At 36.1% G+C, this 23,133-nt stretch overlaps 1 protein-coding gene across 11 annotated transcripts in view; it reads left to right on the top strand.

Annotated features, from left to right (window-relative positions):
* The window catches only part of Mast2 (microtubule associated serine/threonine kinase 2), a 182,514-nt gene that overhangs the window by 52,835 nt on the left and 106,546 nt on the right, over positions 1-23,133 (top strand). Inside the window, exon 1 of one of the 11 annotated variants that reach the window (XM_074080250.1) lies at positions 7,069-7,122. The exons of the other annotated variants lie outside the window; for them this stretch is intronic. Coding sequence (XP_073936351.1) covers positions 7,084-7,122 — 39 coding nt within the window. The 5' untranslated portion in view covers positions 7,069-7,083. Of the gene's footprint in view, positions 1-7,068; positions 7,123-23,133 lie in introns of those variants that run through there. 11 annotated transcript variants of the gene reach the window in all.

Genomic DNA, 23,133 nt, shown 5'->3' with positions numbered 1-23,133 from the left:
ATTCACCTTATCCTTACAGTTTTATATCTTTGGCTTCTCTTGGAGTTCATAAGTTTAGTTTGGATTGATCTTAAACATAATTCTGTATTTTTACCCTGCTGAAGGCAGGAAAAACTCTTTTTGTATGTTACACATGTACCCAATGCAATAAAATTATGTATTTGTCTTCTTCCTTGGAGATGAGTTTCTTGATACTGAGAAGAAACTTAATTTTTTGAGCACTGCATGTGATTTGGTTTGGTTTATTTTGCTTCTGAATATTAAAAATATGTTCTGTCTTTTGAAATATACCATTATCATATTGGTTTCGAGTTAGGAGAATTTTAAGTGTTAGATCAGAGCAAAATAAACGAACAGTTATACTGAGGAGGAGTAAAGCAAAATCAGTCCTGGGACAATGTTTTATATGTAAATAGGGAAAATTAGAATGTAGAGCTAGTTCTTTATGTGAGTATTATTGAAAGTGTGTGTCATGGGGGTTTATGGGCTGGGTTTCCGGGGGAGATGTATATCATATATGGGAAGTAGACTTAAGTTACTTCTTTTAAGTAATATTTCAGCAAAGAGCTGGAGGAGTGGCTTAAGTGGCAGAACGCCTGACTAGCAAGCATGAGACCCTGAGTTCAAACCCCAGAACCACCAAAACCAACCAACCAACCAGATTAGTGTGTATTTCAGGTATTCATATTGCCTTAGTATTAGCATAGCTTTTTCATCACATATTACATATCAGATTTGCATGAAAAATCCCTCTCAATTTCTTTTCCTTCCCTGATCAATTTTTCTTCATTATATTTGTCATCTTCTAATATAATGGTATATTTTATGTATTCATGCATACACACACACACTTTTTTTCTTTCTTTTTTTTTTTTTTAAGTATTGGGGTATCAACTCAGGGCTTGCCAGGCAGGTGCCTTGAGCTATACCCTGGCCCATGTTTTTTTTTTTTTTTTTTTTTTGTTCATGTATGCTCACTTGACTATAAACTCCAACAAGTCAGGAATTTTTATTTTTTTTTTACTAACAGTTGTGTCTCCAGAATCCAAAATAGCATCTGGTATATTGAGGATACCTAATTTTTGGAATAAATGACGAAAGAAGGATTATTGTTAAAAGATAATGATTTCCTTATGAAATTGGAGTGAGTAATTTTTTTGGGGGGGAGGGCGGTGAGCGGTACTGGCGTTTGAACCAGGATTTTGTGCTTGCTAGGCAGGTACTTTACTACTTGAGCCATACCTCCAGACCAAGGAGTGAGTAATCTTAACCATAAACTTGTGCAAATTATGAAAAATGGTTCCTGTGGGTTGTCAGGAAAATCATTGCCTTTTAACGCTGTGGAGCATTTTTGTTCCATGTAAAAGGGCCTTTCTATTTGGAAAAAACTTTGATTGATTATTCATTTAAGCAACAAACAGAATCTTTGTTGAGAATCTGCTGTGGAGGCTCTAATTTCTGTGATTTGTGTGCCTACACAGTCACCCTAAACTGTAATGGGCCTAAAAAAGGTCTCCGTGAGTCTGCCTCAGGGTGTGGTTTTGTAGCAAAAATTAATTTTCTCATGGTTTTTGACTTGTTTATTGTGGAAAGATCTTTGTAGCTTTTTGCATAGTGTTATAAGGTATTTTATTCACGTGAAAGGATAATTTATGTTGAGAAAATACATAAATACAAGTGACTCAGATTTATGTATTTTAATTTTATTTCTGCAGATGTTCTTCTACTTATTAATCTAGTCATTAGTCTCTCAAGACTAAATTAGCATATAGTAGAGAAGTTGATTAAAATGCTGCTTTACTCATCCTTTCTTGGGCAGGAAAGTCTGCTTTACTTGATTTAGTTAAAGCTGTATGTTCTAGCAAAAATATGTGTTCAAATTTCTACTATACTGTTTCTGAGCAGATTCTGTCTCCTTCCTGAATCCTAATTGATCTACAGTATCCATTATCCATGGGGATATGATTCCAAGGCGACCACCTTTGAAGAAAACCCACTAATACTTAGGATGCCTATGCTTAAAACACAGTGATTGTATCATGTGACTGACTGAGAGCTTCTCTGTATCAACTGAGCTATGGAATGTACTTGGAAATTTTTTTTCTGACCGTGCTTGGTCAAAATCATGTAATAAATTCATGAATAAGGTGGGCTTACTATAATTATAAAATAAGGGATTTCAGGTAAATTAGTGTATCCACATATAAACCAAATTTATTCAAAGCAAAATTTAATATCTGACCCGTTAGGGTAATTTTTCTTATTAGTCCTTATATCTAAAATCTCTTCTTGGCTGCTGTTTTTATTAACCCCTAATTATTTTGCCTGTTTTGTGTTAGATTCTGTCATCAAGCATAAATCTCGCTATTCCTCCTACACTGCCATTGTCTTTATTATCGCTATCCTTAGCAACTGTATGGATCCTCTCAGTATCCTGGCATGGCTTTTGGACATCATCATCATTTCTAGTCCACTTAAGCTTTGTGCCTTGGCATAGCTTTGAAATGTTCTTACCTTAAATCATAACTTTAGCTAACCCCACGCTACAATCTGATAGTTTTAGTTTCATTTAATTGTTCTTAAAGTATAGCAGTTCCCTGGCTTACGAGCACTGCTAAAGCTCCTTCTATTTCCTGTCCTTTAATCTTTACTTTCTCTCCTTTTAAGCATAGATTCCATAGTTGATTAACTCTCACTCTTGTCATAAATCTTTTGCCTTATTTTTTGGTCCATCTATCTTTTAAGTCTATCTGGCACTTCTTACTGTGACTTACTGAAGAAAATCACACAATAGAGCACAGATTGGTGGCCCTATAAAATTAGGATGAATAACATCAGTCTTCAACACTGCTTATGTATTTCTCCTCTTCTCCTTTATTCTTTCCCCTCCCTCCTTTTCTCCCTCCTTCTCTTTCTTCTGTCCTTCCTTCCTGTTTATAGGGTCTTGCTATATAGTCCAGGCTGGCCTTGAACTAGAGATCCTACTGCCTAAGCCTTCTGTGCTTGGATTATAGTGTGTACTACCATGCTTGGCCTACTTCTTTAACATATTTTCTTGTTCTCTGTGTTATTTATTCCCAATTTTCTTTGTTCTTCTCAATCTCTAATATCCTTGCTCTCTGCTGGTATCCTTTGTCTTTCACAGAAAATAGCTCATATTTGGAACTTCTTTAGCTCTTTACCTCTAAAGTTACAACTATTTTGCAACCTGTGCATGCTTTTTTTCCTCTTATAGTGGAAGAAATATCCTCCTGTCTCTGTTTATGCTCTGAATTTCATCCCTTCCTTTTCAATAATAACTTTTTAAGGGAGAAGTTAGACTGTGAAGGGTAGTAAAGAGTTAAATGGAAGCTGGAATTGTCTAGAGTCACCATCTTTATTTCTTCATCTCTTACTCTGACTCCTACCAGCCATCTGAAACTGCTCTTGCAAAGGGTACAGGTGATTTTTAAGCCAGTAAATTCAATGGATTTGTGTGTGTGTGTGTGTGTGTGTGTGTGTGTGTGTGTGTGTGTGTGTGTGTGTGTGTGTGTGTTACTGGGGCTTGGACTCAGGGCCTACACCTTGAGCCACTCCACCAGCCTTTTTGTTGTTGTTTTTGAGGATTTTTTTTTTTTTTAATAGGGTCTGTATCTGCCCGGGCTAGCTTCAAACTATGATTCTTCTGATCTCTGCCTCCTGAGTAGCTAGGATTACAATCATGAGCTACCAGTGCCTGGCTCAAGAGATGTTTGTTCTTCTTTTTAACAATGAGTCTTTAGGCACCAAGTGTTAACTGTTTAGCACTTCCTAAGTACTCTCTTCTGGGTCTCTTTCATAGCATTTGCAGTCTGGATTTTCTTCCTATCCCTCTGGTAAACTATTCTTCAGTATCATTCAGTAGTGACAAATATTGTAATATTAAATAAAGATTTATTATCTTAGAAGAATGCAAAATTTGTATGAATTTTAAGAACAAAATATGAAGCTTTAACAAATCCATATTCTGGCCAGGTGCCATGGGTCATGCCTATACTCTTAGCTACTTGGGAGAAGGAAGAGCTACAGAGATTGGAAGGATCCTGATTCGAGGTCACCCCAGGCCTACCAAACTGTAATAGCAGGTACAGTGAGATTTCATCTTTACCAATAGCACAGTGGCATGCACCTGTCATCTCAGCTACACAAGAAGTATAAACAGGAGGATGGTGATCCAGACCAGCCTGGGCAGAAAGCAAGAGGCTATCTCTAAAATAACTAAAGTAAAAAGGGCTATGGGTGTGACTTAAGTGGTAGAGCACCTGACTAGGAAGTAGAAGTCTCTGAGTTAAAACCCCAGAACTGCCAAAAAACCCCAAAACAACAACAATAAAAAACCTTAAACAAACAAAAACCAGGTTATGACAAGAGATTTTGCACAGGGTGTACAGGTCTCTATCAGAGATACTGAAAAAGATTAAGAAGCATGAGTATTTGTCACTTAAATGGCTCTTTCCAACAATCTTATAAGGTAGAAGACTGTAATCCTGCTTAAACCACAAAAGATTTGAGGAAGAGAAGGATGAGATGTGCTCAGGAAACAGTGCTTATTGTTTCTGTGTTAGGGGATACCATGAATGCTAAGGGAGAAGTTATTATTTAGTTTTTTAGATAGTGAGGACTGGTTAAAGATTTTTAAGGACCTAACACTTTAGGAAAGAAATCCTGTCTTGGCCGAGAGCTGATAATTCCTTAACATTAATTTTAGTTACCAGGTGGCACTTTCCCTGGAAGCCTTTCTGCAGCTTTTCAGTGTAACAAATTGAGCCCTCCTCTATACTCCTGTAGTACTTTTGTCTGTCTACCTCTGATGTAGAATTTCTTGCATTGTATCACCATTTCTTGTTTTTATTTGGCTTCTTGATTAGATTTGAGCTTTTCTAGAGTAGAACTTTTAGTTTATGACTCATATTAATCTTGGTAATCTTTTTCATCCTCATCTCTTTGGTTAGCATAGTAAATGATTCCTGAATTAGTAAATAAGCATTTGAATAAATGCTTATTTGAAATTTAAACATTTGACATTTAAATCTTTGGTCTGAGTAGCTTAGCAGACTGTATCTTATCTCTGTCTGTCTATCTATCTATCTGTCTATCTTATCTGTACCTTTTACTATTTCTGTTGATTGGAATTGAATGAATTATAGACTATTCCTTCCTCTCTGCTATTATATATTTATTGTATTATTATATCATATTATATATTATAATTTTAGTTAATAAAATTATTTTAATAGAAAGGTTCTGTGGCTTTAAAGTACTGTGACTTAGCAGACACTAACATACTTTATAACATACCCTGTGTAAATCCTTTGTCTGTTCAGGTCTTGTGTTTGTTTCCCTGTAGTCATAATCCAGCTGTTAGTTGTTTAAAGCAGCAGATGGAAGAAGGAGTCCGTGGAGATGTGGATTTATTAGCTTTCACAATGGAAGACCACACTGGTTGTGTTAAGGATTAGAAAATTTCTGCTAAGTGAGAGGGAGAGAGATCTTGCTTTCTGTGCTGTTTTCAACAGTGTGACTAGCTCTTATGCCTATTGTCAGTTGTAAGAAGACTAGAAAAAGATCTTGTAAATAGAGCTTCCTTCAAGTTCCAGACTGTTGGTTGGAGCTGTCATAATTACAGGAGTGGCAGCTTTTCTTTCTGTTGGGCTGCAGACTGATCTTTTCATTAGTTATTGCTATTTACTTCTTAGGGAATATAACAGGTAGATTCAGGGTGCTTTATATGTATCTTTATTTGTCAAAATAGGAAATATAGGTTAATATTTCTTGGAATCCTTTGATGAGAGAATAATTTTTGCAGTATTTCCTATAAGAATAATGATTGGAAATCGGAAGTTACTGTGTTTAACCCTCTTCCTAAAAATATAGTGCTGCCTTCATTAACAGTTTTTCTTGTGACTTATTAGGAAAATTACCAACTTAATTTTCCCCTGTATTTATTAGGATTCAGACTATCACTATAAAGTTGAAAAGTTTAAAGATTGCTTATGGATGTTAAAGTGACAGAATCATGTCATGAGAGCCAACCTTTCCCTCTTGAAATCTAAAAAAGTTAGGCATTTGAACCATAAATTAAGAGACAAACATCTTTAAACTTGTCCTACTTTGAAGATGGAGTTCTGAGCTTACAAAGCTTGGGTGAAATGAGGCTTTTGCATGCTGTGCCCTTTTAGAAGTCTGGTGGAATGGGGAGTGTTTCTTGAGACAGCACTGTCAGCGATGAATAGATGAATGAATTTGCCCATGCTCAGAACTCACAACACGTGTACTGGCCCTTTCCAAGGACATAAAAGAGAAGCGAAACTGACCTAAGCAATGATCCAAGCTTCTGAAGGAGGCTTTTGGGACTATCCAAGAAGTAAAGACCAGCATTTCTAGCGATAAAGAAACAAAAGAACCTGCGACAGTATTGAAAGAATCTGACATTTGCTTTGTTTATACAAAGGATGAAAAGAATTTTGCCGACTTGGTCAAAATAATAACTGCTTTTTTTTTTTATCAGTTTGAGCCTAAAAACAGGCATCATAATTGTTTTTTTTTTTTTGTATTTCTGAAGAATTGTTGTCTTTTTTAAAAACGTAGTGGAGTAGCTTTGTTTTTGGAAAGAAAAACGTGACATGGAATTTATAAGCTTAGTAGCTGTAGATGGAGACTCTCTTGTTTTGCTTGCCAAACCATTTTAATAAGCAGTGAAATCAAGAATATCAAAAGATTGGATTTTTGTTTTTTTCTGGGACCTTTGTTCTTTTCTTGGTGCTTCAGATAATGTCAGCCAAAGGCGTATGAATGAAAAAGAAAAGCAAGTATGAAGCGTTTTCCCTATTTTGGTTGTAATTCTAGTGAGATCTTTCTGTATCTCCTGTGAAGAAAGACAAGCTCTGATATGAGGCAGTGATTGTGTCCTGATGCTGGCCTGGTTCAGTGGAGCAGTGGGTTACTGAGCACAGTCTGGTGTGCTGAATGGACTGTTGCCTCTTTATCCACCTAGTGAGTAGGCACTAGTAGTTACTGTCTGGGGCGTGGGTTTTTTTTTTTTTTTTTTTTTGTCTGAGATCTGTTATGGATGATTCCAGTATTCTGCGAAGGAGAGGGTTACAGGTGAGTAAAGGAAAGTCTTTTTACTGATCTCCCTTTTAGTGTCTTTTGAAAATGTATTGAACAGATTGTTACAATTTGACATAATTCACTTGAAGCAGGGTGGACTTCCACTAAGTTTCTCTTTATTGTATCATACACATTTATAATTAGAGAATTTGTCTAAGATCTTGCTATTTTGTTTTGTTTCTTGTCTTTTTCTCTTCTCAGTTGGGGTCTTGCTAGTTTGCCCAGGCTGGCCTCAAATTCCTAGGCTCAAGTGATCCTCCCACTTCAGCCTTCCAAGTAGGTAGGACTAGAGGCACTACACCTGACTTAGCCCTTGGTACTTTGGTAGAAAAATACTACCCAGGCTTACTTGCACTGCATAAAGTGAGTGGGTTAATTAAATCAGATTTATATAGGATACAAACCTAATTTTGGACATTAACCATTACTGCTTACAGATTGTTTATAGTAAACATGTTTAGGTTTCTGACCACTCTGTCATGAAGTCACATATATGGCAGTTGTCTGATTCTACATATTAAGAACTTTTCTAAATTATCACTTCTCTTATATGCTGTCTGTTCATCCATGTCTATCTGCCTATCTCCTTCCCTTCTTCTTCCCTCCCTCCTTCCCTTCCTCCTTTCCTCCCCCCTTCCCTCCCCTCTTCCCTCCCTTCCTCCCTGTCTCTCTCTCTCTCTATCTATCTATCTTTTTCAAGTTGTAGGTTATTTGGCACATGAAGAGGTAAATAAGATATAGCAGTGAGGGGAAATAGACCAATAGACAACTTTTAACTTAGTTTTAATGAATACTCCTATCACTAAAAGAACAAATGCCATTTTTTAAATTTGGTGATTAATTTTTTATATTTTTAAATTAGAGCATCCTGCCTTAGTCTTATTTGTAAAGAACAAGTCAGCTCATGACTGAATGGTTTTGAGAAGGTTCCAGTATAAAACACTACCTATCAACCAACCTGTGATAGTCTACTTTTGAAATGTAGCTATTTCTCTTATTTTTGTTCTGTTTACTTGACATTTGTAAAGTCCCCCTCCCCTTTGTACAAAGCATGTAGGCTTCTTTTAAATACCATGAATTAAATTTATTTTGATTTCTTTAAAGTGCTCCAAAAGATAATGTATAGAATTAGTAAGTTTAAATCAAACAAACATTGAAACAAATCATGTTATTTGTAATTATCATTATGACTGTACTTCTTATTAGTGTTATTGTAAACATTCATAGGGAGTGTGGAGGCTCACACCATGACACTAGCTGCTCTGGAGGTAGAGATTGGGAGCACCGAAGTACAAGGGCAGGCTGGTAGTAAGTTCATGAGAACCCATCTCAGCCAATAATAGCAGGGTTTGGTGGTGCTTCCCTGTCATCCCAGCTGTGTGGGAAGCATAAATAGGATAAGCGCTGGCCCCAGAATAAAGCAATACTTAAAAAGTACTTAGAAGACCTGTCATAGATAGCGACATATATTCAAGTAGCTGCTGATTAAAAGTGACTGGTTCTACAAGGATGTTTATTTGAGTCTACTTATATCTTTATCTCTCTTCAGTTGCCAAGATTTGGAAATGGAATCCTGTTTGTCAGATGGGCAGTATTTTCAGTTATAGTGCCTGTTTTGTGTTAAATCAGTCGTTTTTTCCCTTGGTGACTGAGCTAGTCTCCAATATCTGCTACCCTGTTTATCAATAAACTCTCACTCTCTAGTGAGAGTGCCAAAATGCCAGATTACATAGCTGGATTCTGTAGCTGGAGGGTATTTTCTTATAGCCTTATGTTTTATTTTAAAAAATTACTTTAAAGTTTGTTTTCCAGAAGACTGCATTGGAATAGTTTAAAAAGCAATAGTTTAGAATGTTTGTTGTAAAAAAGGTAAATTATAATATAAAACTTTAAAAGCAAATTTTAGATTTATATACATATACAAAAAGCTAATGTGTACCTAGTGAAACAGGTTATTTACTGGGTAACCTCAGACTAAAAGCTGAAAATCCAAACATGTTTAGGCTTTACTGATTGTTTTTTTGGTGAAATAATTTAAACTTCCTAGAATTTTTTTTTTCCTGAAAATCAGCCGAGCTATAACTTGCTTTGATTCCCTAATCAGATTTCTTGAGAGATGGTAGTATAGAAAAAAGTGCATTTGTAAGTTCCATAAGAGCAGGGAATCTTGTTTGTTTTGTTTGCATTTTATCACCAGTGATTAGAACATGGCCAAGTACAAAGTTATATTTGTTGAATTCAGGTATAAAAGCAACAACAAGAAATAAAGAATATCTTGTTCTTACCATTATTAATTTATACAGAGCATTTTAAAGTTCTGGATAATACAGTAAATTTAAAAGATGCATAAATACTGAGTTAGAGCAAAAATATTTATAGATGACATTGAGGTAGCTATTTACCTAGAAATGTCAAAGAAATCAACTAGAAATGTATAAAAATATTTTAGGAAAATTGTCAGGTATAAGATCAAAATTAGTAGCATTCTACTGTACCATTAGTAACCAATCAGAAAATACAGAAGAAGAAATTCCACCAATATTAGCAACAGAATTCCCCAAATAATAAAAGTGACTTTACTAAGAAATATTCCTGTCCTTTATGAAGAAAACTATAAACTATTTTGAGAGTCTTAGAATGGAAGAATATATTTTGTGAATTGGTAAAGATAGCAATATTGTAGAGATGTTAATTTGTAGACTTGGTGGAAACAATTTTTAAAATAGCCAAAATAACTCTCAAGTTCAGGCAGAAAAATCAGAATAACATTAAGATTATAAAAAAATATTAGTTCAGTTTAGGTGAAGGCAGCTTGAGCAGATCAGCTAATTTGAACCTAAAGTGAAACAAAATAGTTCACTATAATTTCAGTATAAAATAAATGTAGAGGTAATAAATAGTAAGATAGAAATAGACTGGTTTACTTAACAATTTAATGTATGTAAAAGAAGACACATCAATAAAGGAAGGAAGAATTAGTAATAATTATGATGGACTTGATGGGATAGCTACTTAACTATTAGAGAAAAATTAGACTTTAACTTTACCATTACTCAGTGTAAACAAAACAACTAAACAACAATAGTAACAAAAAGAGCATTCTTTCCTTATAATACATAAGAGTTCTTTTCCACAGATGCTGCCCCTCAAATTTTCTGTGAAGTTTTACTGCAATAACTTCAAGCATGGATAAAATTATCCTGTTGATGTTACTTTTAAGCATAGATTGCATTATTTTGAGTGCTTGACTCAGATTAAAGTAGTAGTACAAGGCAAAGGACCAGTGCTTACTACTGTTTTGTGTCCTGCATTGTTAAACAGTGTATTATTCTCACTCAGTCATGTGACATTACTGACAGGTATTATCTGAATTTTCAGGTCAATGGGGATGACAATAGTGAAGGTGGTGGAAGACGTTTTGATGAAGCTCAGTAGTTTTCTCAAGTATGGACATCTAAGTGTAGGGCCAGGCGAAGAGTATAGATTAGGGGACTTGAGACTGCAGGTAACAGGAGACTGACTCTTCACTGGTTTAAATATTAAAAAAGTACATTGATTCACAAAAATGAAAGTCCAAAGGTTTCAGCCTTTCTTGGCATCATTGTTCTTATGTCTCTCTCTGAGTAATAGCCTCATTATCAAACTGGCTTCCTCTTTGTTGGGGGAAAAAAAGGTTGCACAGTCATATACTGCATATCCGCGTATCTTAATGGTAAAAGCATGTCTGGGAGATTATGAGCATCTTTTCTTTTTTGGGGAGGGAGGGGCTGTAGTGGGGTTTGAACTCAGGGTTTTGAGCTTGCTGGGCAAGCACTCCACCACTTGAGCCACACCCCCAAACTGTTTTTTCTTCAGTTTATTTTTCAGGTAGGATCTTATGCTTTTTTCTAGGTCAGCTTTAGAACACAATCCTTCTCTGCTGTCCAGATAGCTGGTATTATGGGTATGTGCGGCCATGCTTTTCCAGCATCTTTTCTTTATGCTAGATGAGCCTCTGTCTGATATAGGAATTGATGTTCTTTTGCATGATGAGCAGTTCTCAGGTTTAAGTTGTATGGTAAAAATTGGCTTTCATTCTGCTTCTACTTTTGAAACATCTGCAGTGAGAGACATTTAATGTTGAAGTTCCTTGCGATTTGAAGAAGATGCTTTTATATTTGCCCTATTTCTCAGTTTATTTGGTGGGAAATGATTTTAACTGACTAGCCACTATAAAAACATTTTTATTGTCAACTTTCTTAGCATTATCATTTCCACATCAAGTATTTGCCCATAAGGCAGATACAGTAGTCTTCATTAGTGAGCCCAGTTCCCAGATTCTAAATTGAGAATATTTGTTGCATTGGTAAGACTATTTGGCCTGAGGTAAAAACTAAATCGTGTCCTATTTTTTTACTCCCTTTTTTGCCTTTGCTGCTAAAAAATGAGAGTACTTAAAGTGTCATTGTTTAGAAGTACTTAAATATTTTAGAGGACATATGAAAACAAAATGCATACTGGGAAATATTGTTGGCTAAGCTTTCTTGGGACTTCTAATTTTTGAAAATTATGACTTGTGATAAGTTGTGATCATCTTATAAAATATGATTTAATTTAGTTTTAGTCCTTAAAGTATGATCTTCAAGAATCAGGTAGATGTTAAATGTTCCATTTTTTTCTTGAACTTTCCTTCTTTCTTTCTTTTTTTTTTTTTGGTAGCACTGGGGTTTGAACTCAGAGCTCACGTTTGCTAAGCACTCTACCACTTAAGCTACTCTGCTAGCCCTGTTTTTTTTTGTGTTGAGTATTTTCTAGATAGGGCTTCAGGAACTATTTGTCCAGGCTGGCCTCAGACCACTGTCCTCCTCATCTCTGCTTCCTGAGTAGCTAGGATTACAGGTGTGAACCACTGGCACCTGGCTAATTTATTTCATTTTTAAGAGAGTGATATGTGGATAAAAATGTAATTTAATTATTTGAGTCTGTTCTATATTTGTTTCTTTTCCATGGAAAGTTTGATAAAAGAAAAGGAAAAATCTCAGTTTATGTTCTTCAATCTTTATTACACTAAAATATTTTCATCGGGTTAGTAATATAGATAGCTTTGAAGGCTAAGTGATTTGTCTCATTTGTGTCTCTTCTCAGCTCCCTGCCACATGTTTCATCTATACCCATCTCTAGCATTTTTTTCCATATTCATTCTTTTCTGGCATTTTTCTCCTCTACCTGTCAACCTATCAACCTTTGGTCTTCCTCATGTAGTTAAGTTCTAAAAACTTAATTTTCAAATCTACTGGCAGCATGTATAACTCTAGCACCTTTGCAGCTTTGGATCTTCAGTGTTTCTCTGCTACCTGGTGTCTACTCTGTTTTAACAACATATTCCCCTAGGTACTGTGTATTTTGTACCTGGAGTTTTCACTCAAAAATTTTAAAGTTGGCACTGGGCAAGTGGCTCATGTCTATAATCCCAGCAGTGGGGAGGTTGTGTCAGGAGGATTGTGAGCTTGAGGCCAGCCTGGGCTATATAACTATATCCTATCTTTAAGAACTAAACAAAACAACAACAAAATCCTTAAACTCATCTAAAACTACATTCCTTATTCACCTTGGAATTGAATTCATATGTTCTCTGTAAATCAGGATTATAAATTAGGGGTCTGGGGCTGGCAGAATGGCTTAAGTGGTAGTGCGTCTGCCTAACAAATTTGGGATCTGAACCACTTCCTATAGATCAGTTTTATTTGGCCACCTTTGAAGATTTAAAGAAAAATTAACCAATGTAGTCCTCAACAGTTCCTTCTTGTTTTGTACTCTCTTGCTTCACACATTTATTGTATTTCCTCAGTTCTAAAGTTCACATCTTTTAATTTTTTAACAGCGCTAAAATTGTGCTGTGTTACTTTTAATGTTGTGGTGTACTCAGGCAAACACAGCCTTAACCTGTCATCATGTTTGTACTGGTGACTATGGAAATAAGGGACAAACACCAGCCTTGTGACTCTTGGCTTGCATATTTACTTGTGGGGGTTGTAGTTACTGCCTTTGGGCTTTGTCTTTGTCTTTTCTTTGGAAATATTTTATGAGTTTAATCATTCATTACACATAATGGATAGTACATATAGACACTGATTCCTTATGTGTGAACAACATCATTTAATTTGTTATTTAATACCTTTAGATGTTTGCTTTGTGGACAAGCAAAAGGAAGTGGATGTTTATTTTTCTAGGATTTAGTACATGCAGCTATTTGGTGCCTTCAGAATATAGTTCAAGATTTTTAAATTATGTTCAATGTAACCAGACAATACTTTTCAGTTCTTTGAGAAGTATCATCTTCTGTAGGGAAGTATCCAAGTGTATCAATTTGTGGAATCCAAAATAGTAATACAATTTTAGAGACTGTTGAATATATACTCAAGTTTTTGGGTGTAATTAGTTTTTAGAGATTAGCACTTCATCCATTAGTGTTAGATCTTTGCTTCTGGTGGGTCAGTTTAGAAAAATGTAATTTTTTTTTATCAGTCATGAGAATCCAAATTGTCTAAACTTTTAGTTGGGTTTTCTTATTCTAGCCTTGAAGAACTTGTGAGATAGATTAGATGTTTTTAACCTCAGGTGTACAGATAAGAAAAGTGAAGGCTTGAAAGGGTTTGATGACTTCTAAGATTTTATGAGGCAAGTAAGTAGGAGAACTGTGTTTAAATATATATTTTTTCTGACTCTGAGCCATGAGCTCTTTATATCATGTAGAAATATCTTGTTAAGGTCATCAGGCTATCTTTACTGTTCCTCAAACTCATATGAGAACAACACATCTACCATTTATAGAATGAAGTACCTTCATATGTATAATTTTCTTTGACTTTTTAAACCACTGTTTCTAAACTTTAGAGGTAGGTTGAAATTCTAGGTCCTAGTTATGTCTTATATAATGGCATGGCATAAACCTAATTCTCTCAACTTCACATTTTTTGTTTTTGCTCATATTTTTAAATATTACTATATTCTGTAAATACTCTGTAATTGTAACCTGTTCTTAGGGTGATACCATGGGAATTTAATGGAAAAAGCAAATGGCCAAGAAGGATGAAATACATTAGAGTTTCATACAGGTGCCATAGTTACCTATATACTGGTTTCCCTTTTGGCTCCTGACCTGACCTCAGGGTAGACTCATTCTCAAGTGTAAGTAAGTGGAGCTAAAAATACCACAATGCCCAGAGCAGGAGTGGTGTACATCTGCTACATGGGAGACACAGATTTTTGTTTAAGCCAGCAAATTTATTTGCTGCCAACCTGAGGAGATATTTGGAATATTGGTCCTCTAAAGGCCAGATAATAAATGATATTAAAGGAGATTTTCTTGGTAGATAGTGTTTCTCTCTTCTGAAAGCACTATTTCTAATTCCTCCTGGAGTAGCTACTAGCTCCTAGCCACAAAACTGTCAGTGAATAATGTAAGTGAAGCAGCATATTCTTTCCCCAGTCAAGCCTCTTGCTGACAGTTTTCATCAGTGTAACTTTAAATTGGTAGAAGGGACTCTATTGTGAGCCTCTTAGCAATGATATAATACTAGGTACCATTTACTTTCTTGATTGGTTTATTCATCAAATATTCATTTGTTGCTGTGTTAGTCTTCCATCACTATAACAAAATACCTAAGACAGTCAACTTACAAAGAAGAAATATTTATTTTGGCTCACAGTTTTGGAGATTTCAGCCCATGATTGGTGGACCCATTGCTTTTGGGACAGCGTATCATGGTGGGGAGTATGAGGTAGAGCAAGTTGCATGCCTCATGGCAGTCCAGAAACAAAGAGAAAAAGGGGAGGACGCAGGGTCCCAATATCTCTTTCAAGAGCATGCCCCTAGAGACCTAACTTCCTTCACTAGGAAGGTTCCACCACTTTCCAGTAGCACTATGGGCTGAGGACCTAATTTTCAACACATGAGGGCTTTAGGAGACATTCAAGATCTAAACCATAGCAGGTGCCTACTAGGCCGTGTACTGTGCTGGGTACTAAGAATGTCTTTGTGAACAAGACTGATTGCTGCTCCTTTGGAATTAATGATCAATTAAACAAAGTAGACATTTCAACAAATAATTACAATAGGAATAAGCTAGATATGATTGAGGAATTAAAGAATACTTGGGTATACATAGAGGGAAGCTAGGGAAACTAAGTGTAGGGGAACTTCTAAGAGGAGATAAGGTTTTATCTGATAGCCAAGAATATATAAAAAGACATAAAGAAAAGTATTCCAGGCAGAAAGAATAACAGGTATAAAGATCTGAAGAACACACACACACACACAGAGAGAGAGAGAGAGAGAGAGAGAGAGAGAGAGAGAGAGAATAGCAAATCTCAGAGACCAAATCTCAGTAACAGTGGAGACTTGGGTAAATGCTGCTGAAGAGGGAGGCAGCAGCAGCTAAACACAGGGAGGCTATAGACTACAGAAAGGATTTTAGACTTTATCCATTGGGAAGTTTTAAGAAGAAAAATGATCCATTTAAAAAAGGATCTTTTTGACTTCAGTGTTTGTTATATTAAGCCTAGCTGGCGTCACTCAGAAAATAGGTATTAGTGACATGATGTTAAAAATCAAGGGAAACAAAACTGAATAAAAAGAAAAACAGGATGCTACAGCATGATGGAAGCTTGCACTAGCAAACATATCATTGGAACTAAAGATAGATATTTTGGAGGTAGAGTTGTCAGGGTTTGATGAATAAGGAATGTGGAGGGTGAAGCAATCATGAGTGAGGATTCAGGAATGACCCTGGGTTTTGTGGTACCATCACCACAATGGAAAACACAGAAGGAAGAAGACTAAGTAGAAACATAAGTTGAGTTTAAATTAAAGACATTTGTATGTACACATATAGAGCTCAGGAAAAAGGATCTGAAGTAGAGTTATAATTTGAGAGTCATCTGTAAAATATATATAGACAGGAAAATATCTAGACAGAACTTTAAAGACACTCAACATTTAAGGTCTAAGGTGATAAGTGATGAGCCTGCAAAGGTTTTAAAGTAGTGTTTGCATAGATAAGGGGAAAAACAATAGAAGGTGACTTCATGAAAAGAAGCATTTTGGTAGAAGAATGAATAGTGCTGTCTTATGATCTTGATCAATGAAGCTTAAAGAAATGGTGGACTAAAAATACAGTGGTTAGCCAGGATCAGTGGGTCACACCTATAATCCTAGCTACTTGGGAGGAAGAGATGGGAAGGATTGCAGTTCTAGGCCAGCCTAGGGAAAAAAATCTGCGAGACCCCCATCTCAACCAATAAAAGCTGGATGTGGTAGTATACACTTGTCATCCCAGGGTATGTGGGAAGCGTAAATAGGAGGATCGTGGTCTAGGCCAGCCCCGGCTTAAACGCAAGAATCTATCTGAAAAATATTGACAGCAAAATGGGCTGGGACATGATTCAAGTGGTAGAGTGCCCACCTAGCAAGCACAAGGCCCTAGTACCACCACCAGCAGCAAAATATTAGCTATTCTTTACCTTGTGATCATTGGTAACTAGGCAAGTGTGGTTGAAATGATTTGGTAAGGTCTGAATGTATTTAGAATGTGTAGGAAGTGAGAAATTGGAGATTGTAGCTATAGACAACTCATTCAAGAAGTGTTGCTGTAAAGGGAAACAATTGATAAACTGTGATTGAAAAGGGATATGTAGCAATTAAGGGTTTTCCTCTGATGGGATGAATATGAATGTGGTTAGCATTCTAACTGAATGATTGTGAAGAATGTGGAGATTTGGGACTGGAAGAGTGGCTCAAGTGGTAGAGCACCTTCCTAGCAAGTGTGAGGTCCTGAGTTCAAACCCTGTCAAAAAATAAAACAAAGATTTATTAAAAAAAAAAAAAAGAATGTGGAGATTTAAGGATAATGCATATGTCAGAGAAGGCTGGCACTGGCTTCATCATATATTGGAATGTCATATATTACCAGCCTTGTTTCTAAGAGAAGATGATGATTATTTGCCTAAATGGAAGTGCTGTTAATTCATCCAGACTTCCTGATTATGCAGAGTTTCCTACTCAGCTTGCTATAAATATTCCCCAGGAAAGGAAGGACTTGGGAATCATTGCTCCTTGTTCTGCCCTTACCTAAATTGAGGCCATTTCTTCTCCTCTGCCACTTCTTCTTTTTCTCCTCCTCCTCCTCCTTTTGTTTTTGGCAGTGCTGGGGTTTGAACTCAAGGTTTTGTGCTAGGCAGGTGCTTTACCACTTGAGCCATACCTCTAACCATTTTTGCTTTGCTTATTTTTGAGATAGGGTCTTGCAGTCCTACTCTCTTTGCAGGCCTTGGGCCTGTCTTTATGATATCAAACAGCTTGGTACAGAATGTACTGATCTGGATTCCTGGGCTTCAAATGTAGACCTTTGTGAAGGTGTAAGGAATGGGTAAGGAAGACAGAAGAGATGGATTTTCATGGATGCATTTCTTTGGACACATTTTCTTCTCTATAAGGGATTTCAGAAAGAGAGGCACATAAGCATTTTATAGAATTTAATTATTGTTGCCTAAACTATATCACATGATGCCCATTGTAACTATTAAAAAAAGGCAAAACTCTCATGTAGATTCAAAGAACAATTATTTTCCAGTTTTATCTATATTGTTTAGGAAAATAGAAAAAAAATACGTTTCTCCAACATATTTTGTGTCTTTTTTCATCCGTACTGCTACAACAAACTACTACAGATTAGGCAATTTGTAAAGAACAGACATTTTCTAACAGTTTTGGAGCCTGGGAAGTCTTAAGAACAAGGTACTGGCATTTGATGTCTGCTAAGGGCCTTTTTGTACTCTTGTATGGCAGAAAATGGAAAGACAACAAGAGACAAATGCTGTGTGAAGCCTCTTTAACAAAGGCCTTAATCTCAGTCAGAAGACTCCCTCATGACCTAATTATTCCTAAAGACTCCACCTCTTAATGTCACATTGGAGTGTAAGTTCCAACATGAATTTTGGAGGGGACACAAACTGAAACCATAGCAATCAGGGGTAACATAAATATGTTATCAAAACTGGATAAGAATAGTTTGAGAAGAAAAAACACATAGATCAGTTTTATAAGCAAGCATAGAGTCAAAAATGCTAAGCAAAAGCCTCCAGGCCCAGATTATTTCATTAGTGAGAACTATTACTATTTGACAAAGAAATAGCGCATTTTACACAGATTCATTCTGAAAATGAAGGAACACTTCCCTGTCAGTTTTAGGAGACCAGCATAATTGTGATACCAAAATCATATTATAATAGAAGACTAGAGACCATTTTGCATTATGAGAATAGATGCAAGTTGAATGTGATCATGGATACCCTGAAATCCCAGCACTTGGAATGCAGAAGCAGCAGGATTGTGAGTTCCAGGCCAGGCTGGGCTCAATGGTAAGACCCTGTCTCGGAAAAAAAAAAAAAGTACAAAAACTCATTAATAAAATATTAGCAAATGAATCTAGCAATACATTTGATCCAGTTGTGTTTAACTCAGAAATGCATGATTAATTTAATATTAGAATTACAGTCGCTGTAGTTCTCTACATAGCAGAACAGAAAAGAAAAACTATATGAGGATTTAAGTTGATACAGAGAAAGTACTTGGCAAAACCAATATTCATTGATGATAAAGACTCTGAGGAAGGGGGTGTGCATGTTATGCAGTTCAGTGGTAAAGTGCTTGCCTAGCATGTATAAGGCCCTGGGTTCAATTCCTAGACCCACACACACATACAAAAAGTCTATGCCAATTAAGAATAGAATTATCAAACTGATAAAAGTTATCTGTGAAAAACCTACGGCTAACATAACATTTAGTGGTAAAATAGTATATGGTTTCTCCTTAAGATCAGATGAGAAACAAACAATACCTGCACTTCTGTTCAACATTTTGTGGGCAATCCTACATAGTGGAAAGAAGGAAAATTCTCACCATTGATAGAAGACTTTATTGTTTATATAGAAAAAGTCTAGGTAATGAGCAAAAAATAGTTATTATAATTGATAATCAATTTATCTAAGTTGCAGAAAACAGTTAATAAGAAATTGATAGCATTTCTTTTTTATTATTTATTTATTTATTTTTTATTATTCATATGTGCATACAATGCTTGGGTCATTTCTCCCCCCTGCCCCCACCCCCTCCCTTATTGATAATATTTCTTTACTACAATTGGAAAATGAGATAAAATCTTTAATTTACAATAGCTTCAAAAATATCTACTTAGAGATAAGCATAATAAAAAATATAGATTTTTTGCTAAAAGTATAAAATATTACTTAGAGTAATACAAGAGGATCTAAGAAGCAGAGAAATGCCATGTTCATGGGTTGGAAGACACTTTTTTGAGATATCACAGCAGGTCTTTTTTTTTAAAACATTTTGAGACAGGGCCTTGCTCTGTTGCCCAGGCTGCCCTTGAACTTGTATCCCTTCCACCTTCAGCCTCCTGAGTACCTTGATTTATGGGCATGTGGCACCTCACCAGCTACAGCAGACTTTGTAGAAATTAATAATCTGATTCTAAAATTTGTATGGAAACACAAAGCATTTAGAATATCCAAAGCAGTCTTGAAGAAGAACATTTAAAGAACTAAATGACTTGAGTTGTAGGGTGTCACACATCTGTAATCCCAGCACTCATGGTGTTGAGGCAGAAGGGATAGTAAGTTCGAGGTTATCCTGTGTGACATAGTGAAATCCTGTCTTAAAAAAGAAAAGGTTCATACTTATTCTGAAGCAAGCAGAAATAATCTATGGTTAAAAAAAAATGAAAATAGTATTTGCATGGAGCAGAGTGATAGTGGTGTGTTGGGTATTTTCCAAGAAAGGACATGGTGGGACTTTCTGGTGTGAAGACTTGTTCTATATTTTGATAGAAGATTTTGGTTACCTGAGTGTATACACTTACTTATTGATTGGCACACTTAAGAATTTTTCAACTTGACCAGATATGTTGACATATCCCTATAATTCTAGTTTCTAGGGAGGTAGAGATAGGAAGATCACAGTTTGAGGCCAGCCTGGGCAAAAAGTGAAACCCTATCTCAAAAATAAGCAGAGCATGTTGGTGCACATCTATAATCCCAGCTACTTGGGAGGCAGAGGTAGGAGAATTGAGGTCTGAGATTGGCCCTGGCAAAAGCAAGAGACCCACCTGAAAAACAAGCTAAAAGCAAAAAGGACTGGGGGTGTGACAGTGTTAGAATGTTTGCTTAGCAAGTATGAGTCCCTGAGTTCAATCCCCAGTATTGCCAGAGAGAGAGAGCTTGAGATTTTTTCAGTTGTGTTTATCAGTTTATGAGAGAGAGTGAGAGAGACACAGAATTGTAGACAAATACAATTTGATTAATGAAATACCTGTTGAAAGGCATAGCAGTGTCTATAGTCTACTGTGAGAAATATTTAAAAACAGATGCATAGGTAATTAATATGTGATTAAAACAAATACAGAAAAATATTAACAGCTATGCAGTCTGGATTGTGGGTATAAAGGTGTTCATCATCTACATCTTTAAACTTTTCTAGGTTTTCATCTCTCTCTCTGTCTCTTTCCTCCCTTCTTCCCTCCTTCTTACTCCCCCCCACCTCCTTTTTGGGCATTATTGGAGTTTGAACTGAGGGCCTCACAACTTGCTAGGCAGGCACTTTACCACTTGAGCTATGCCACCAGCCCATTTTTTGCTTTAGTTATTTTTCATATAAGGTCTTTTACTTCATTCTCCTACCTATGGCCTCCTGAATAGCTGAGATCAGTAGCCTGCCTCATAACACTTGGCTTTTTTTTTTTTTTTGGCGGCATTGGGGTTTGAACTCAGGGACTCATGCTAGGTAGACACTGTTAGGCTTGAGCCACTCTGCCAGTCCACACCTGGCTTATTGATTGAAATGAAGTCTCACTAACTTTTTGTTTGGGCTAGCCTCAAACTGTGATCTTCTTGATCTCTACCTCCCAAGTAGTTGGGATTATAAATGTAAGCCACTGCACCTGGCTTCCTGATTGAGATGGAGCATCACTAACTTTTTGCCTAGGCTGGCCTCAAATTGTGATCTTGATCTCTGCTTCCCAAGTAGCTGGGATTACTGGTACGAGTCACTAAACCTGGCATTAAACCTTTCTAGGTTTTCTATGCTTGGAAATCTTTATAGTATATCAGAAGGCAGTTGCTGTTACTGATGTATTGAAATGCCACTCTTGTTAATAATGATTTTTTTGGGGGGGTGTCTTTTTATTTTGTCTTTTTCTTTTGTGGTGCTGGGATTGAATCCACGGCCTTGCACATGCTAGGCAAGCGCTCTACCACTGAACTACATCCCAGCCCCAATCGTGATTTTCTTGCAATCATGAATTGCAAGAAAATATAAGATACCTAGAAATAAATCTGGCAAAACTTTTATAATCTTTATGTTTTAAAGTAGAAAGAAAATGTTTATTAAATTATTGAAGAAAACCTAAGTAATAGATAAATATGCTGTATTCCTGGCTACAAGTTCTTTGTATTGTAAATATGTCAATTCTTCCCAGATCAGCTCTAGATTGAGCATGAAGTCTTTTCAAGTATGTGTCTCAAAGATGCTTCTAAAGTTTATATGGAAGAGAAAAGCCCTGAGAAAGAATCTCATAATTTTAAAGAGTAATAATGAGGTAAATAGACTTGGCCTTATTAAATGTCAAGGTTTATTACCAAGCTGTAGCAATTGAACAATGTGGTAAAGGCATGGTGCCTGATAGTATAGTGGCATAAAATTTAAGTCAAAAAGCAGACCTCTGAATATATGGAAACAATACATGACAGATCTGATGTTCCATATCATTTAATAAATGGCAACATCTGGGATAATTAATCATCCATATCAAAATAAATAAAATGGCATTCCTCCATAGTTCTACGTGTTTTTTGTGAAAAGTAAGCCTGTACAACTTTTAGAAGACAGTATCGGCACGTATATTCATTTATGTCTCTGTGCATCAGGGATAAGTTTCTTATATATACAGAAAGAACAGACTTTGAACAGAATTTGACTATACAAAAAATAAATGGCAACTTTTTTTGTGGTATAGGGTTTGAATTCAGGACCCTATGCTTGCTAGGCACGTGCTCTGACCACTTGAGCCAGGCCCTCAGCCCATATGGCAACATTTTTAAAACTGAAGACTGAGAGAAAATATTTTCAATAAATATAGCATACAAGTAAATAATTACTGTCCACAATATATCATGTCAGTGCCTATAGTTCATTAAGAAAAAAACACAACATAATAGAAAAATGAGCTAAGGTTATAAATAGGTAATTCACAGTTGAAATGTTAATCATCAATGAACATATGAAACATTGCTTAATTTCACTAGTAATTTTGGGAAATACCAGTTAAAACCATATTGTGATATGATCATAGCCATGATATTAGCAAAAACTTCAAATGTCTTAACAATTACCAAATATTAGAGAGTGAAATGGTTTGTCTAGTAATTTTTTTTTTTTGGTGATACTAGAGGTTGAACGCAGGACCTTATGCTTGCTAGGCAGGCACTCTACTACTTGAGTCTCCCATCCCTTTTTGTGGTTATTTTTGAGATAGGATCTCACTTTTTGCCCAGACTGGCCTTGACCTTGATCCTGGGATGACAGGCATCCACCACCATGCTCAGCTATTGGTTGAAGTCTCAGGAACTCCCCTCTCGTCCCATTGGCCTCAAACTGTGATCCTCCTGATCTCTGCCTCACAAGTACTTGGGATGACAGACATGAGCCACCAGCACCTAGCTCAACAAATATTTTTTTAAGCATTTATTACTGCCAGTCACTGTTCTAAGTCATTGAAATGCATTAATAATGAAAACAGGCTATGGTCTTGCCTCTGTGGAGCTTACATTCTGGAAAGGGAAGACAAAAGATAAACAATAAACATAATAAGTAAATTACATAGAATGTCAGATGGTAAGTGCGTTGGAAAGTGTATCGGTAATAAGTAATATGGTGGAACAAGTAGAGCAGAG

The sequence above is a fragment of the Castor canadensis genome, chromosome 7 (genome assembly GCF_047511655.1).
Source record: "Castor canadensis chromosome 7, mCasCan1.hap1v2, whole genome shotgun sequence".
NCBI lineage: Eukaryota > Metazoa > Chordata > Mammalia > Rodentia > Castoridae > Castor > Castor canadensis.
Note: the sequence above shows the minus strand (reverse complement) of the source record. Positions and strands in the feature narration are given on the sequence as shown.